A 16,577-nucleotide genomic window follows, 5' to 3' on the forward strand; every position below is an offset into this window, starting at 1 on the left:
CTTTAATTTGGTAAAACAATTATAACGTTTTAATACTACAACGTGAGCACCTAAATGTTCCCAAACAAAAAGCCGCGTGGCGCTGTTTTGGTACAGACCCATAAAAGCCATGTATATAGGTGCATATTAGTGTTTTTTGTATTAATCTGCAGGCTATGCTGAAAGAAAATGAATAACTGAACAATTTCGAACAAACAATACAAAGTAATCATTATGCATCTTCCCTAAAAACAAGCTACGGTTGCTGCCCAGTGTTTCACTTCCTTATTTTTGCCGCGGAACGTTGTGACGTTGCGCATATGGCGCCGTGCGTGATGACGCAGGGCGTAAGGGATGGAGAGCTGCAGCCGCATTGTTGTGGGGGGAAGAGAGGCGAGCTAGCCTGCTAGCATAGTGCCCGTACGGCCAGCCCAATAACGAGCGAAAACAGGCGCGGTAGTATGGTGGAGCTGCTGTTACCTTGAGCGTGTGACCCCGGCTTTTAAATGCTTATTTTTGGATCCGGCAGACCGTTACGGATACCTCACATTACCCGTGGAATACAACGGAGAAGCGGCTGGTGGACGGTAGCGCCTGTAGCGCGGCTCGTGCACGGATTAAACCTACTGCTGTTCAGTAGGCCACAACGCTGCTGCTTTTAGCTCGGCCGTACTGCCTTTAAAGCTCCTTTTAACGTCGACGGTGAAGGTAAGAACAAAGCGCAGCGTCTCTGAGGGTTCATTCATGTGTTTGCGGGTTTAAAGGGCGTTTGTGATCACGTTTTACAGCGCGTGTTTTGTTTTGTTTGACGCCATGTTTGCAGTAATGTCGGTGGGTCTTTCCAAACAGCATTAGCTCACTAGCACAGCCACCAGCAGGCCGCCGGATCCAGTGTGTGTCCTTGCTGCTCAGTTTGTGTGTGTTTTCTTTCCAGTCCAGTGTGTTTGGCCTTGTTCTGCCCTGCCCCCCTCAAACAAACAAAAGCCTGGATGTAAACCATGGCTGTTATCGGTTAAACGCCAGATGATTAGTTAAATGGGTTAATGTGTCAATTTTTGCAGCGCTTAAAAAGTCACTCACGGGTTTTAATAAAAACAATTGAACGACACTGAAATTGAAAACCACGTTAAATATCATGCAAATGACATCATTTTACATTCAAATCAAATAATTAACAACGTCAGATGACGAAACAGCACACATTGGCAAAAATACAAACGCACGCGCTTTATTCTGTTTCCATGCCAACTTTAAAACTTGGGTTTAGGTTGCTATGGATACCAGATGGGATGTGTGCTTGCAGTTATGCCTGTTCACATCAAGAACGCTAACGCTCTTTAGGGCCTCCGCTACACAAAGTAACGATACCGTTGCAGTCCTTTTCAGAACGGTCTTTCCTCAGGAAAAACGGACGATAAAAACATTGACAGCCAATGAGAATCCATACAACTTGCAGTGCGGCTTAAGACCCATTCACACGCGAAACGCAGTTATCCGGATGCGCGGCCATATTGGAGATACTCGGATGTAAACAACAGCATTGATTGCAGGTTTATGTACTACTAAATATGTTATTCAGCGCATTTATGCTGTCTAAACCGCGGGGAAAAAACGTGTGGGAGCTGCTAAATCAAATGGAGAAGGACTTAAATAGGAAATGGATATTTTGACAAACTAAAATTAACAGGTATGTGTATGAGCAGTATTAATTAGGATATTAGGCCAGTGTTGCCAAGTCTGTGATTTTTACTGTGGAATTGGGCTATTTTAATACTGTTGCCATGGGTTTTTTTTTTTTTTCATGTTTCATGGATAAAGCGACCCGTATAACGTAATATTTTGCCTGTGAAATGTTAATTTTTCAAACGCTAGTGGGCTAATTTTGAGTAGCAGTTGGGGGGGTTTTGTTGTCAAAACCTGGCAACCCTGTATTAGCCTAATATTTCACCTACCTGACCGGAAATGAGAACAAACATGAATGTTGTCAAGATTCTTGCCCTGGAAATCCTGGTTGAGTTTGGCCAACCACAAACGCCTTTTGTTCCTCTGACAGTTTTTTGGCCTCTTCTCCTTGATTTGTTCTAACTTCTGGCAGTCTATAGTACTGCAAATGTTTTCCTGGTTCGACCAATTAATACAGCCCAAAACATGACAACAATTGACTGTTTTCAGCAGCGATAATCAGCAAAATTTGCAAGTTCAGTACGGTAGCATTTGTTTACGTTCAGTGTAAACAATATGGCCGATTGATGACGCGTCGTGAAAACACTCTATTAGCGACCACAGGAATTCATACCTTTTGTTTATTATTAACACGCTTTCGTTTTCTGTTATAAATGCTTGAGCTCTTTAATGTCAAGCCAATTGTGATTGGCTGTTAATGTTTTATTGTTCATCAGATGGAAAACAAAAACATTCTGAAAGTGATTCCAATGGTATAGTTGTTCTGTGTTACTGTTATAATTGTGGTGTAGACTTCACTATTCTCAAGAAATTGAAAGTAATATTAAAATGTCCTTGTTTTTTTCAATACAAATGTTGACTGCCAATCAGAATTCAACTGGTTTGAATAAGCTCCACTATTTAAAGTGACAAACCAAATTACTGCATCAAGCGCTTATGTTAAACAGGATGTTATAGTCTGTTGGTGTGAATGCTTTAGGTATTGCTATAGTTAATGTTCCTGGTTTAACGGATGTTTACAGTGTTGTTGGATTGATTTATAGCATCTTTGTTTGCACTTCTGATCTAAAAGTGAAATAATCTGTGAGGGATACAAATTGTAGCTTTGAATCAGCTGAAAGTTGACATGTGCTTTTCTTGTACTTTAGTTCCTCTGCGGCATTCAAAATGAGGAAGAAGGCTCGACATAATCGTGTCGCCACCCCACAGAGGCCTCCCTCGCCCATCAAACCCTCCCGTAACCGCGAGACCTTGACATACGCAGAGGCTCAGCGCATGGTCGAGCTGGAAATCGACGGCCGTGTGCACCGGCTCAGCATTTACGACAAACTGGACGTCATTGACAGCGATGACCCATTAGCTCAGGAGATCAGCGAGTGCACCAGCAACAAGGAGAACACAGAGAAGCCGCAGCAGGTCCTCGTGCGCTCGGTGCGGCTCAAAAACAACCAGCAGAAAAAGAGCGCCGCGTTGACGACTGTGCAGGGTTCGCCAGCTCAGGGCAGGCTACCGGAGCCAAAGATCCGAACGGTTGAGTACAACCTCCCGGCGGTGCCGCGGAGGCCGTCGGCGTACTACACCTATGTGGAGAAGACGCTGGATGAGCTCGACGAGGAGGTGGAATACGACATGGACGAGGAAGACTATGCATGGCTTGAGCTGATCAATGAGAAGAGGAAGAGCGACGGCTTCAGCCAGGTCTCTCAGAACGTCTTTGAGTTCCTCATGGACCGCTTCGAGAAGGAGTCTTTCTTCGAGAGCCAGGGCCAAGGCGAGCCTCAGTCGCTTATCGACGAGGACGCCGTGTGCTGCATCTGCATGGACGGCGAGTGCCAGAACAGTAACGCAATTTTGTTCTGCGACATGTGCAATCTCGCCGTGCATCAGGAGTGTTACGGCGTCCCTCATATCCCGGAGGGCCGCTGGCTTTGCCGCCACTGCTTAAATTCTCCCTCTCAGCTCGCAGAGTGCATATTCTGTCCGAATAAAGGTGGTGCACTTAAGAGAACGGATGATGATCGTTGGGGGCACGTGGTCTGCGCCATCTGGGTCCCCGAAGTCGGTTTTACCAATACTGTTTTCATCGAACCCATCGATGGTGTGGCAAACATTCCTCCAGCTCGCTGGAAACTCACCTGTTACCTGTGCAAGAAGAAAGGAGTGGGCGCCTGCATTCAGTGCAGCAAGGCTAACTGTTACACGGCTTTCCACGTGAGCTGTGCTCAGAAAGCCGGCCTCTACATGAAGATGGAACCCATCAAAGAGGTCACCGAATCAGGAGCTACGACATTCTCTGTGAAGAAAACGGCATATTGTTGCTCTCATACGCCTAACGGTTGTGTGAGGAGACCCCTCACTATATATGAGGACTCCAAACCCAAGAACGGTTTGTGTCAGAAGGCAGCTCACAGGGATAGAGCAAAGGGATGCCAGAAGAAAAAGAACAAAAAGCCCGAAACGGAGCCTGTCGCAGTGGTTCCAACAGTTTCTGGGCCTAGTATTACACCTAAAAGGTCAGTAAAATATTTCCCTGCAAAGATTTTCTGATCTTTTTGTTGTTTTGAATGCTTTTGATGATCTGTGATTCCGTCTGTCCTTACAGCTTCAACACAATCCTCAATCAAGTTTCTGTCCAGAAGAAGAAGGTGTTTGTGGAACGGGTTCTCAGTTACTGGATGCTCAAGAGGCAGTCAAGGAATGGTGTCCCACTAATAAGGCGCCTGCAGACTGCCATACAGACGCAGAAAGAACCAGAACAGGTGAGGCTTTCTTGGACTGCATTGAATGACAGTTCAAGTCATATGCATATGAATTTTAAGCGAGGGTTTGTTATTTGAATTACAGGCGCCATACGTTGAGGACCGCCAAGCTCTGACAGAGCAGTTGAAGGACTGGCACCGTTTACGGCATGATCTGGAGCGCGCTCGCTTGCTGCTAGAGCTCATACGCAAGAGGGAGAAGCTAAAGAGAGAGGAGGTATAGTGGTCATTGTCATATGGTTTGATGTGGTTTCAAATTACTGTTAACTTGTATGCAGATACATGAAAAGTTTGTTTGGATGAAATTAATGTAATCTTTTCCCCATGCAGATGAAGTTGCAGCAGTCGGTTTTGGAGATGCAGCTCACTCCGTTCCCTGTCCTGCTGCGAGCAGTGCTGGATCAGCTGCAGGAGAAAGACCAGACTAAAATCTTTGCCCAGCCTGTCAGCGTCAAAGAGGTACATCTGTCTCATTTCTGTGGGTTATGAGTCATGCTGGCCTTATTAAACTCTTAATTGTTTTTATATGTGACCCTGGACCACACAACCAGTCATAAGTAGTACAGGTATATTTGTAGCAGTAGCCAAAAATACTTTGTTTGGATCAAAATTATATTTTTACTTTTATGCCAAAAATCATTAGGACATTAAGTATCATGTTCCATGAAGATATTTTGTAAATTTCCTACCGTAAATATAACTTTAAAACTTTAACTTTTAACTCAAAACTTTTGATTGGTAATATGCATTGCTAATAACTTAACTTGGAAAGCTTTACATGTGATTTTCTCAATATTTATTTATTTATTAATTTTTTACTTTTTTTTTTTTTTTTTTTTTTTTTTTGGTACTCTCAGAATCCAGATTTTCAAAAAGTTGTATCTCGGCCAAATATTGTCCTAACAAACCATACATCAATAGAAAGCTTATTTATTCAGCTTTCAGATGATGTATAAATCTCATTTTCAAAAAAAAATGACCCTTATGACTGGACAAAAAAAGTAAAACTCTCAATGGGGCGCCCCCCTAATACGATGGCAGGGGAAACACTGAGTTATTAAAATTTTAGTGATTCATTTTAGCATTAGTGCAGTAGCAGTATAACTGCCAGTTATTTGATTTTGAAACACTGTGAACACTTTTTTTTTTTTTTTTTTTTTTTCTTTTCTTTTTTTTAAATGTATTTATTTTTTAACTACAAATGGTTGCAATACATGAATATATTTAGCTGCCTTTATATTTTAGGAAATTTCTCTCACATGACATTGACATCATTTGTCTTCGGCATCATTGTTTAAAAACCTTTAAGATATGATTTAAATTTTTTAAAGGGGATAGTTCACCCAAAAATCACCCTGTCATTAATTACTCATCCCCATATTGTTGTTCCAAACCCGTAAGATCTTTGTTTATCTTCGGAACACAAATTAAGATATTTTTGATGAAATCTAAGAGCTTTCTGATCCTGCATAAACAGCAATGAAACCACCACGTTTAAGGCTTAAAAAAAAAGTAAGAACATCTTTAAAATAATCAATGTGACATCAATGGTTCAAGACTGACACGGAAGAGAAGAAATTGTTGAATAAAGTCATAATTTATGTTTTCTTCGTGCACAGAGTATTTTCGTAGCTTCTTAAAATTAAGGTTCAACCACTGATGTCACATGAACTATTTTAACGATGTCTTTACTCCCGTCCTGGGCCTTGAACATGTCAGTTGCATTACTGTCAATGCAGGATCAGAAAGCTCCCGGATTTCGTCAAAAATATCTTAATTTGTGTTCTAAAGATGAAAGAGGGTCTTACAGGTTTGGAACGGCATGAGGGCGAATAATTAATGACAGAATTTTCATTTTTGGGTGAACTATCCCTTTAATTTGTGCTAACACAGCTTTGATGATTTTATTGTTAGTCTAATATTTGGCAAAACATTGCATGAGCAGGTGTGTCCAATTTGTTTTAAGTGTACAGTGTAGTTCTTAGTTTTGTTCCGTGCTTGATTTTTCTCTTTTATATACAGGTTCCTGATTATCTAGACCACATCAAGCACCCTATGGACTTCTCCACAATGAGAAAGCGCATTGACGCCCAGGAGTATAACAACCTGGATGAGTTTGAGGATGACTTTAACCTCATTATCAACAACTGCATGAAGTACAACGCCAAGGACACCTTTTTCTACCGTGCTGCTGTGCGTCTGCGAGATCACGGTGGAGCGATCCTCAGGAAGACCCGGCGGGATGCCGAACGGATAGGCTTTGACTTCCCCAGTGGAATGCACCTCACTGAGCCTCCTAAGATAGAGCCACCTCCAGCACTGACTTGGGATGAAGGTAAGGACCTATATGTTAGATTTTAGACTATTTAAGAAAATCACAGATTTTGGTTTGTTTGTGAATCATTATGGATTTTATCCTGTGTTTGTTCCAGTTGACCGACTGTTAAACCCAGCTAATCGCGAGCACATGTCTAAGGAGGAACAATTGAATAAGCTGTTAGAGATGCTGGATTCAACCACTGCCATGAAGTCATGCCCTTCCCGGAGCAAACGGCTCAAGCTGCTCAAAAAGACCATCAGTGATGTGCGAATGGAAATGGGTCACAAAACGGAGCCCCCTTCACTGGAGCAGAATAATCCCAAGGAAGAGGAAAAAGCACCTCTTATTTTACCACAAGCCACTGAGGAAGAAGGTACAGTTCTGTTGAATCACATTAGTATTTTTGTTTGTTTTTTTAATAATTACGTGTAATATTTATTAAAGTTTTTTTTTTTTTTTTTTTAAATAAATTTAATTGCCTTGATATAAATGGCATTTATATTAATAGCATAATAACTGAACTTTTTTTAACAATTATTTACGTTACACATATTTACAAAAAAAAATAATTATAGGCCTAATGTATTTTAAAAAATAAATGTAAAAGGGTTCAAATGGAAAAATAAAACAATTAAATTTGAATTCTTCTCATTTATACTTGGTCGAACTTTTTTTTTTTTTTTTTAAGAACTGTGGTACTCTTCAAAATGGGTTTGTATTAAATATTTGATCTCTCATTACAGGTGACAAGTCATTACCTCCAAAACTTGAGCCTTCAGACTCTGTGCCACTCCTGAAAAACTCAGACAGTCCCTGTGAACCTCCCACACTGAAACCCATGGAGCCCAGCCCTGAAAAGTGCCCGAAGAAGGTCAAATTTGACGGGGAGACGTTCTCTACCTCACTTTTAAATGGTCTCTCCTCTGACGTTATGCCCTCTGAAAATAACGTTATGGTCGCTACCTCCACTCTTACCGAACCAGCGAATATGGTCAACCGGCGAACAGCCGTGCTGTTCCGGAAGTCAAAGAGTCCGCAGAAGCCGTCGAACGCAAGTGAATCCTCAATTGAATGCCCTCAGCTGGGCACTAAGACGTTCCTGTCAGTGGTCATCCCTCGCCTCGAAACCCTGCTCCAGCGCAGGAAAAGGACGCGCAGTGCTAGCGGTGACAGTCAGGGTGACGAGGACGAGTGTCCGATTAAACGCTTGGATACTGGTAAATGGCTTTCTGTTTTCATTTTGAGAACTGCAGCACCCTCCCTGGACATACTATAAACTGTTTTGTACTTACAGGCTTATCTAATGGCTTTTTGGAGCCGAAGAAAGGGCTAACTGTGAATCGGCCGTCAGAGCCTCGTCGCCGCTGTGCTTCAGAGTCCAGCATTTCCTCCAGTGGAAGTGGGAGCATCCAGGAAAACACGAGGTGGGAAGGAGTACATTTAGTATGCATTTAGTATACAGTATTTTTCAGGCTTTATTAGTCATGATGAATTGTCTTTCAGTGATGTCAGTCACGCAAAGAGCGGGAAAGGGAAGCTGGCGATGGCTAGACGAAACACAACGGACGATAAAAAAGAACTGGTCAATTGCGTGGAACCAGGGAACATTTCCAAAGCCAACAAGCTGGCAGCAGGTGAGCGTCCAGCTTTTTGCAGCCGTGAGTGGGTATGCGGGATTTTACACCAGCCCCATCCTTCAGTTCAGAGAAATGGGTCAGACCCTTTCTGGCAGCTGCATTGGTGTCCCGTCAGCTCTGTGGAAGCCCACTGTCCTTCCTTTTGCTTGCTTCGCCACTGACCTGCTCTTCATGGCTTTGTCTAACACAAAGACCGCTGCCTACTGCCGTAGTGTCTGCATGTGTGAAACCCTCATGTTTTAATAATCATCACGGCTTATCCTGTCCTTCTGGGTAGTTGCTGCTTACGTTTGCTCTTTAACATGGCACTTAAAGGGACAGTTCATCTGAAAATACAAACTGTCATCATTTACTCAGCCTCATGTCGTTCCAAATCATTTTTCACCCTGAAATATTAAAAGGATAGTTCACCCAGAGATGAACATTTCAGGGTTCGTACAAGGTGCTTAAAGTACTTGATTTTGACTTTTTGAAATTTAAGGCCTGGCAAACCCTTGAAAATAGCACTATTTCTGAAGAGGTACTTGAAAAGTGCTTGAATTATTCAAGTTATTGAAAGACAATGTATCTATTAAATAAGTGTTTAATTTTTTTATGTCTTTAACATATTTTCATGCAAAAATTTACGAAATTAAAAAAACTAAATACTTTTTTTAGCTTATTTCAGTTCTGTCTTACTTTATTTTAGGGACAGTGCACATTAATTAACATAAGTCTGCTAAATAAATGTGCCAGATTTAGCCATTCAGGCTAATTTTCATCTGCAGTCCCTGGCAGGTTGATGGTAAAAAACCAAACTCCAAAAATACACAGAAAACATATATTCCAGCAAACAGTCACAACAACAACAAAAAACACATACAGAACCAAAGGCAAACACTACTTCACATTATGAAGACATAACTGAAACCAGTAAAAAAAAAAAAAAAAAAAAAAAAAAGGTGACAAAAAAAAGAATAAAACAAAACTAGCGAAAATAGTAGTAGTAGTACTGACAACGTTGTGTAAACATGGCTGAAGATGCAAAAAGAGGAACAGATGAACCGAATCAATTGAGTGAGTCATTTATGCTGGAACGGCTCCGATTGATTCAAATTTGTGATTTTGATCATTCATTTCAAGCGATTCACTGGCAAAAAAAACATAAAATTAAATTTTTTGAATTTCGACATCACTTGTAACCGCTTTAAAAAGCACGTAGTGATGGGTAAAACTGAGTTTTTCACAACTCCGAATCAGTTTCGAAGCACTCCAGTTGGATCGCGTGTTGCAAATCTTTTGATTCAAATCAGGAATCACGAATCATTAATTAATTTCGATCGGGACTTCAGGAGCGGGTTTGCGAATAATTTGATTTAGATCTGATCTTCGCATATCTTTTGATTCAGATCGGGACTTCGGAGTGCGCGTCATGAATCATTTGATTTAGATCAGGACTTCGGCGTGGGTTCACGAATCGTTTGATTTAGATTGGAACTTCGGAGCAGGTTCACAAATCTTTTGATTTACATCAGAACTTTGGAGCATAGATCGGAAATTATTTGATTCAGATTGGAACTTTGGAGCAGGTTCGCAAGTCTTTTCATTTTAATCGAGACTTCGGAGCAGGTTTGCGAATCATTGGATTTAGGTCGGAATGTCGCATATTGCGAATCATTTGATTCAGATCAGGACTTCGAAGCTTGTATTGTGAATCATTTGATTTAGATTGGATTTTCAGAGCAGGTTCACAAATCTTCGCTTCACATTGGAATTTTGGAGCGCAGATCGTGAATAATTTGATTCAGATCGAAAGTTTGGAGCAGGTTCGAATCATTTGATTCAGATCGAGACCGGTGCAGTTTCACAAATCTTTTGATTCACTTCAAGACTTTAGAGAGCATGTCGCAAATAATTTGTTTTGGAGCAAGATTACTGAGTGGTTTCGCACTTTTTTTTTTTTTTTTTTTTTTTTTTTAGTTAATCATCAAAACATTACGGCAGTACAGTTACAAATCTCTTATGAAAATTAACCGTGGTTTAATTTAAAAAAGAAGACATTGTTTGATAAGTGAGATCTCTGATTGTCCTTGGAAAATCAAAAAAGTAGTGCTTAAAGTCCTTAACGCCTGGAATTTAATTTTACAGTATCTGTACGAACCATGAAATTCTGGCATTAATTACTCACCTTCATGTAATAACAAACCTTTAAGACTTTCATTCATCTTTGCAACACACATAAAGATTTTTGTTTTGGAACTCAAGAGCTTTTCTGCTAGACTGCAGCACAACTACCACGTTCAAGGCCCAGAAAGGTAGTAAGGGCATCGTTCAAATGGTCCACGTGCCATCTGTGATTTAGCCGTAATGTTATGAAGCTACGAGAATACTTTGTGCAAAGAAAACAAAAATAACGACTTTACTCAACGATTTCTTCTCTTCCACCATCAAAAACATCTTAATTTGTGTTCTGAAGATAAATGAAGGTTTTACAGGTTTGGAACAAAATGAGGGTGAGTAATTAATGACAAAGTTTTCATTTTTGGGTGAACCAAACCTGTAATATTATGGCAGAGGGGAAGATTTTTCTTTGAACGTTTTTAATTTACTTTTTTTTATAATATTATATATTCTCTATAAATACAGAGAAACCTCAGAAATCATGTTGACTACTTTTATGCCATTTTAGAAGCTTAACACTACCTTTATATTGTGAAGCTTGACACTACCTGTACTTGCATAGACAAAAGGAGGAGGTATAAATGTAGCCTTTTGTGTTTAATAAAAGTAAATGGCAGCTTTTCAACTATGTGAGTGTGAGTAAATGATGATGGAATTTGAATTTTTTTTTAATGAACTAACCCTTTAAAGGTAAATTCATCCCAAACAGTATTTTCCGAACGATTGCTTACTATCAAACTGCTGAGTGAAATCTTTTGGCCTGCCACGCGCTTTTTTCCCAGAAATAGAAAGCTTAGTTCTGCATTCTGACTCGCAAGCATGTCAGAGTCTTAGTAGGCTCATTAGTCACATGACATGTTTGACCTTTCCAGACCAAATCAAAACCATTTTCTTATTGTTTTGATTTCTAAAAATGAATAAATCTAAATTTGTGTTTGGAAGTGGCATTAAAGGCATAACAGTGTCTGGTTAATGGCTCGGCATGCTTCCGTTAAAGAAATAACCCACTGCTGCCGATTGCTGATTGGCTATAAATACTGCCGTGGCTCTTGAGGTGTTCTGCACCATTTTTTACGGTGAACCCCTCGTAACTGTCCATTATTCCTACTTTCATAGAGATTGACAGCAGCAATATTTGGATGCCTGCTAACACTACACCACTAAATCTGGAGCCCCTTAAACTAGTTTGGGCCAAACTTAGTGGATATCCTTCCTATCCTGCCTTGGTGAGTGTGCATGTGTGCATGTCGTCAGAGACTGGTTCTCCTTCTCTTCCTCTTCATTATTTCATGCATCAGCCTCCTCAGTGGCCAACAGTCAACCATAACATTATTGCCAGGTGATACAACCAGGATGTGTATGTGCATACATTTGTTTTGTGTGCGTGTGCGTGCGCGTGAGCGAGCGTGAACGTAAGCGTGCGTGCGTTCCTGTGTTTTGTGGCAACCATTTCCATTTCCAACAGTTTATACATTAGCAGTCACAGGCACACTCTGAGTTACCAGGTTACCAGGCCTTTCGAGATGCGCGTTGGAAGATTACTGTTGTGTTGACGGCCTCTCTGCCCACATGTAGATCATAGATCCTCAGATGTCTCGGGCGGGTTGTCATCTCAACGACGAGTACATTCCCACCCCTCCACGGGACGTGCTCAGGGTCGGAGAGCTGATGCAGTTCAGGTCCAAGGAGAAACTCTTCCTCGTCCGCTTCTTCGACAGCAAACGCAACTGGTAAGAAGTCTTGCTTTCAAAGAAACGTTCAAATATTTCCACAGTAACAGCGAAATGTGTCAATGCGTCTGACATCAGCTGTTTTTGCACTGCGGTCCTGGGGCGGCTGTTATTTTTGCTAAATATTTTTAGGGTGATAAATTCTAAAATGTTAGAACATATTTTAATAGAATCTCCAATTTTAAATAATGTTAGACAGCATTTTTACTCTGAAAATATAGTAAGACATTTTTAAAAAGGTCTTTTCTGGAATAATTTTTTAGTTTTCATCAGAGATTAAACTGAAAGATTCCAAAGCATAAACGTAGCCTCTATGTTAAGACAGTGTCTTAAGAGCTAGATTGACTAGCAGCTAGCAGTTAACTAAGGAGTAATCAGTCTTATATTTTGGATTCAGCTTAGGCTAATCAAATTTTTATGTAACCAAATTTTACAAATTTTGACCAGTCCAAAAGAAAAAAAATTAGATGACTAACACTTAAGACTAGTCTAAACCTTTTATGCAATGGTTTCACAGACAAGGTGCAAGCATAGTCCCGGGCGAAAATGTCTGAGCCGTTTTAATTGAAAGAAACTTGCACTGACTGATCTTAAAATATATCAGTGCCTTTCTTTTGTCTTAAGATGGACACCAGTAATGTTTTTTTTTTTTTTTTTTTTTTTTTTTTCCCCCTCTGAGACACGTTTATAAAAATTACTTAAATGTCCTAATTGAACTGTGGCCTGTTCTTGGCGTAGTCTAAGCCCTGTCTGTGAAACCAGGTCTAAATGATTTTCTTCAGTACTATTGTGGTTACTTGAATGTTTTTGTATAGTGGGTGCTGCTTAAGAAAATTATATCATTATAATATTGTAAATTATGCATTGAAGTGATACTGTTAATGTTGCCATGAATACGTCTATTGCTGGTTATATGGCAAAAAAAACACTTGATTGAAAATATTTTGCTTCATTAATATCCCCTTTAAATCCAATATATTTAGTTGGTTAACTTTTAAAAAATATCATTCATTTTTAATGGAGACTGTATAGTACAATATTTATTTCTGTACCAAATTAAACTATTTTTATTAAATGTAATACATTTTAAAAATAAAAACATGGTTTCTGCGGTTCAAGGTGAACTAATTCCAGCACAGAACCTAATAGGATGTTGTCGCATGTGCGACTGGACTGAACGAATCACTCCCCGAGACGACTCATTCTTCCTGAGTCTCATTAAGGATTCGTTCAAAATGAAAGAATCGTTCAAGAACGACCCATTACTAATTCATAACATTGTGGACGCGCATCCCAGAGCCTGTGCTACACAAGCTTTTGTGCTTAAAGTATACTAATTTTTAGGGATGGGACAAAAAATCGATTCACCTAACTATCGCGATTTTTTTTATTTACGATTTTAAAATCGATTTTTTTACACCAGAATCGATATTAATTCATATTAAATACATTGCTTTATTTTAGCACTTACTTATAAACGAGGCGGTCTTTTATTTCAGCAGAGGGCGATGTGTTGTATCGGTTACATGATGTCACATCTCTTACTAGCAAACACGAAAAATTGAAAATGGCGGAAGGAAAGACAGCAAGAGATATGAAGCCTGCACCATCACACTTTAAATCCAAAGTGTGGAAACACTTTGGATTTCACAAATTACCAGGGAATGAACAGCTAGACATGTCTAAAGCAGTGTGCAAACTCTGTCGAATACTGGTAACCTACTGTGGTAATACAACTAACATGAGCGCGCATCTTGCTCGACATCATCCAGAGTTAAACGCCAAGCAACCTGAGAAAGCAGAAGCGTCTGCAAGCCAACAAACTCTAAATGAGACATTGTATAAGTTAGTGGCTGTTTGTTTATGCTGAAATATTTAGTTTGTTATAAACTGAAATAAAACAGGAAAAATGCTAAAATGTTTTTTTTATTGTGTATATATTGTGTACTATTCACATTTTTCCATATGGTCTAGAGAGAAAAAAACAAAATTGCAACACATTACAATATCGAATCGCAATACTTGTAGAATCGGAATTCTTAAAAAAATCGCAATACATATCGTATCGGCACCCAAGTATCGGAATCGTATCGAATCGGGAGGTAGGTGTATCGTCCCATCCCTACTAATTTTTATTTTTCGAGAGAGAGAGAAAAAAAAAAAAAGACTGATTGTTTCACTAGATAAGACCTTACTTTCTTGACTGGGATCATTTAGAGCCCTTTGAAGCTGCATTTAAACTGCATTTCAAAAATCTAAATCAGGGCACCAATGAAGTCCATTATATGGAGAAAAATCCTGAAATGTTTTCCTCAAAAACCATAATTTCTTTATGATTGAAGACAGAAAGACATGAACATCTTGGATGACAAGGGGGTGAGTAAATTATTTGTGAATTGTTGTTCTAGAAGTGGGCTTCTCCTTGTGGGCTACAATCTTTAGCAATTTTGTGGTGGAAAACCAGATTTATAAAAATAATGGAGATTGGTAGGTTGTATTTTCAAGGTTGGAAGTGTTGCTAATACAACTCATTTACATTTAGAGAACGTAGTGAGTTTTCCTTCAATTCGTTCCTTAAATTCTTTAATTGATCTGAAAAAAAGTCTTTAAACAACCTTCATTTTTACCTCCATAAAACCTGTAGACCTTGATTAAGAAAATGTGTTTTTAAAAATTTTATTTTAAAACTTTTTTTTTTTTTTGGTGTGTGTGAAATGATGTAACTGCCTTTGCTTTTAATGATCATATTTTGGGGTTCTTGTAATTGAAATGTTTTGAACTGCTTTCTTATCAAGTGATTTCTGAAGTATTGTGCTGGGTAGCTGTTTTAGCGGAAAAATGACCCGACTCGTGATCCTCACCTAGTTGGGACAGTGTGTAACATTTAAAATTCTGCTGCCATTTTAAAATAACTCTGCACTCTTCAATCTCCATCAGGCAATGGCTTCCTAAATCCAAAATGGTACCGTTCGGCATCGACAAGACCTTAGACAGAAGCAAAATGTTGGAAGGCAGAACGTCAGGCGTCCGTAAAGCTGTGCAAAGCGCCTTCAACCGTGCCATGAACCACTTGAGCCTTGTCCAGGACTTAAGCGCTGGAGATTAATGGAGATCCATATTGGAGGGTTTCATCAAGCCCCACGTTTACCCGATGCTACGCTCCCGTATCAGACTGGCCCTTCTTCCCGATTCTGTTAGGAGCCGGCGAGCTTCTCAACGGACGAATGTGAGAGCGCCTTCACTCTCCTGTAATGTGCTGCAAGACTGCTGTGAACTCACACACTGCCATCTACTTTCCCTTACACTTCCATCACCATCCACGATACGCCTCGTGTTTAACTCTGGCTGTATATAACGTCATCCTAAATTATCCAACACTAATTTATTGTTTATTTTTTTTTGGTTTGTACCGCACACGACCTCCTGGAAGATTTCTACTCCAAGGTAATTCTCAAGCGCACTGAGGTGCGAACCCATCTGGTGCTACATCACGTGCAAAGCCTTGATTTTTCCATGCTAGAGACTTTTGGAAGGGGCTGTCGCACTTACTGTATCAAACTTTTGTTGTTTTTCTTCTTTTTTTAACGGTTAAGTTATTGTAATGTCAATGCAAGCTTCTCCTCCTTGGCATTAACATGTTATCTACTTTTTTATATAAGAATATTCTTATGGGACACAACTAAGTGATGTTTGTAAATATTTATATAAAGTTAAGAAATTATATACATGTAATACTTTAGAGTGGGTTAAAAAAAAAAAAGAAAAGAAAACAAAAATTTGGAGAAGAGGAAACAACAGTAGCGATGAAAGCCAGAAGTGCATCACTCATGCAAAACCAAAAATTTTGCTGCCCAGTTTTTCTTCTTTATTTTGGAATGTTTATCTCTTTTTTTCATATTGGTTTGTGTGAATGTTTCAGGCAGATAGTATGAAAAAATAAAATCCCCCAAGTTGTTGCTTTTTTTTTTATTTTACTGTGCTCTCGGGAACTGTATTGTAGGTCTGAATAAAGATGTGCCTGTACAAACGTGTTGTATTAGGACAATGAAAAGTATGCAAAACTTTATATTCAGAGTAGGCATATTTTGGTGGAAGCTGTGTTTGCCTATTTTTGCTTTGTGTGTGGGTGTTTTAATCATAGCCATCTGTTGTGACTGTTTAACTGTGTCTCTCTCCAGTATGGATTCTGGGTAGCATTCTGGGTTAAAAAAACACTTTTTGTATGAATGTCTTGTATTGACCGGTACTCTTGTTTCTTTTCTCTGGGAGGATCACATTATAGCCAATGATAGTGAGTGCTGGCGAGATC

General features: G+C 39.6%; 1 protein-coding gene across 2 annotated transcripts; it reads left to right on the forward strand.

Annotated features, from left to right (window-relative positions):
• Window positions 1-332: 332 nt before the first annotated feature.
• brd1b (bromodomain containing 1b) lies at window positions 333-16,226 on the forward strand. 2 transcript variants are annotated; one of them, XM_051099702.1, is made up of 13 exons: window positions 333-687; window positions 2,811-4,175; window positions 4,265-4,421; window positions 4,507-4,638; window positions 4,752-4,880; window positions 6,444-6,756; window positions 6,854-7,114; window positions 7,485-7,958; window positions 8,036-8,165; window positions 8,245-8,375; window positions 11,655-11,764; window positions 12,114-12,268; window positions 15,206-16,226. In XM_051099702.1, the coding sequence occupies exons 2-13, from the start codon at window positions 2,830-2,832 to the stop codon at window positions 15,372-15,374; spliced, it is 3,507 nt and encodes a 1,168-aa protein (XP_050955659.1). In that variant the 5' UTR covers window positions 333-687; window positions 2,811-2,829; the 3' UTR covers window positions 15,375-16,226. The 2 variants fall into 2 exon arrangements, with proteins under 2 accessions (XP_050955659.1, XP_050955660.1); XM_051099703.1 differs by lacking the exon at window positions 11,655-11,764 and having other exon boundaries at window positions 15,206-15,370.
• The last annotated feature ends 351 nt before the right edge of the window (window positions 16,227-16,577 follow it).

The sequence above is a fragment of the Labeo rohita genome, chromosome 25 (assembly GCF_022985175.1).
Source record: "Labeo rohita strain BAU-BD-2019 chromosome 25, IGBB_LRoh.1.0, whole genome shotgun sequence".
Classification (NCBI taxonomy): domain Eukaryota; kingdom Metazoa; phylum Chordata; class Actinopteri; order Cypriniformes; family Cyprinidae; genus Labeo; species Labeo rohita.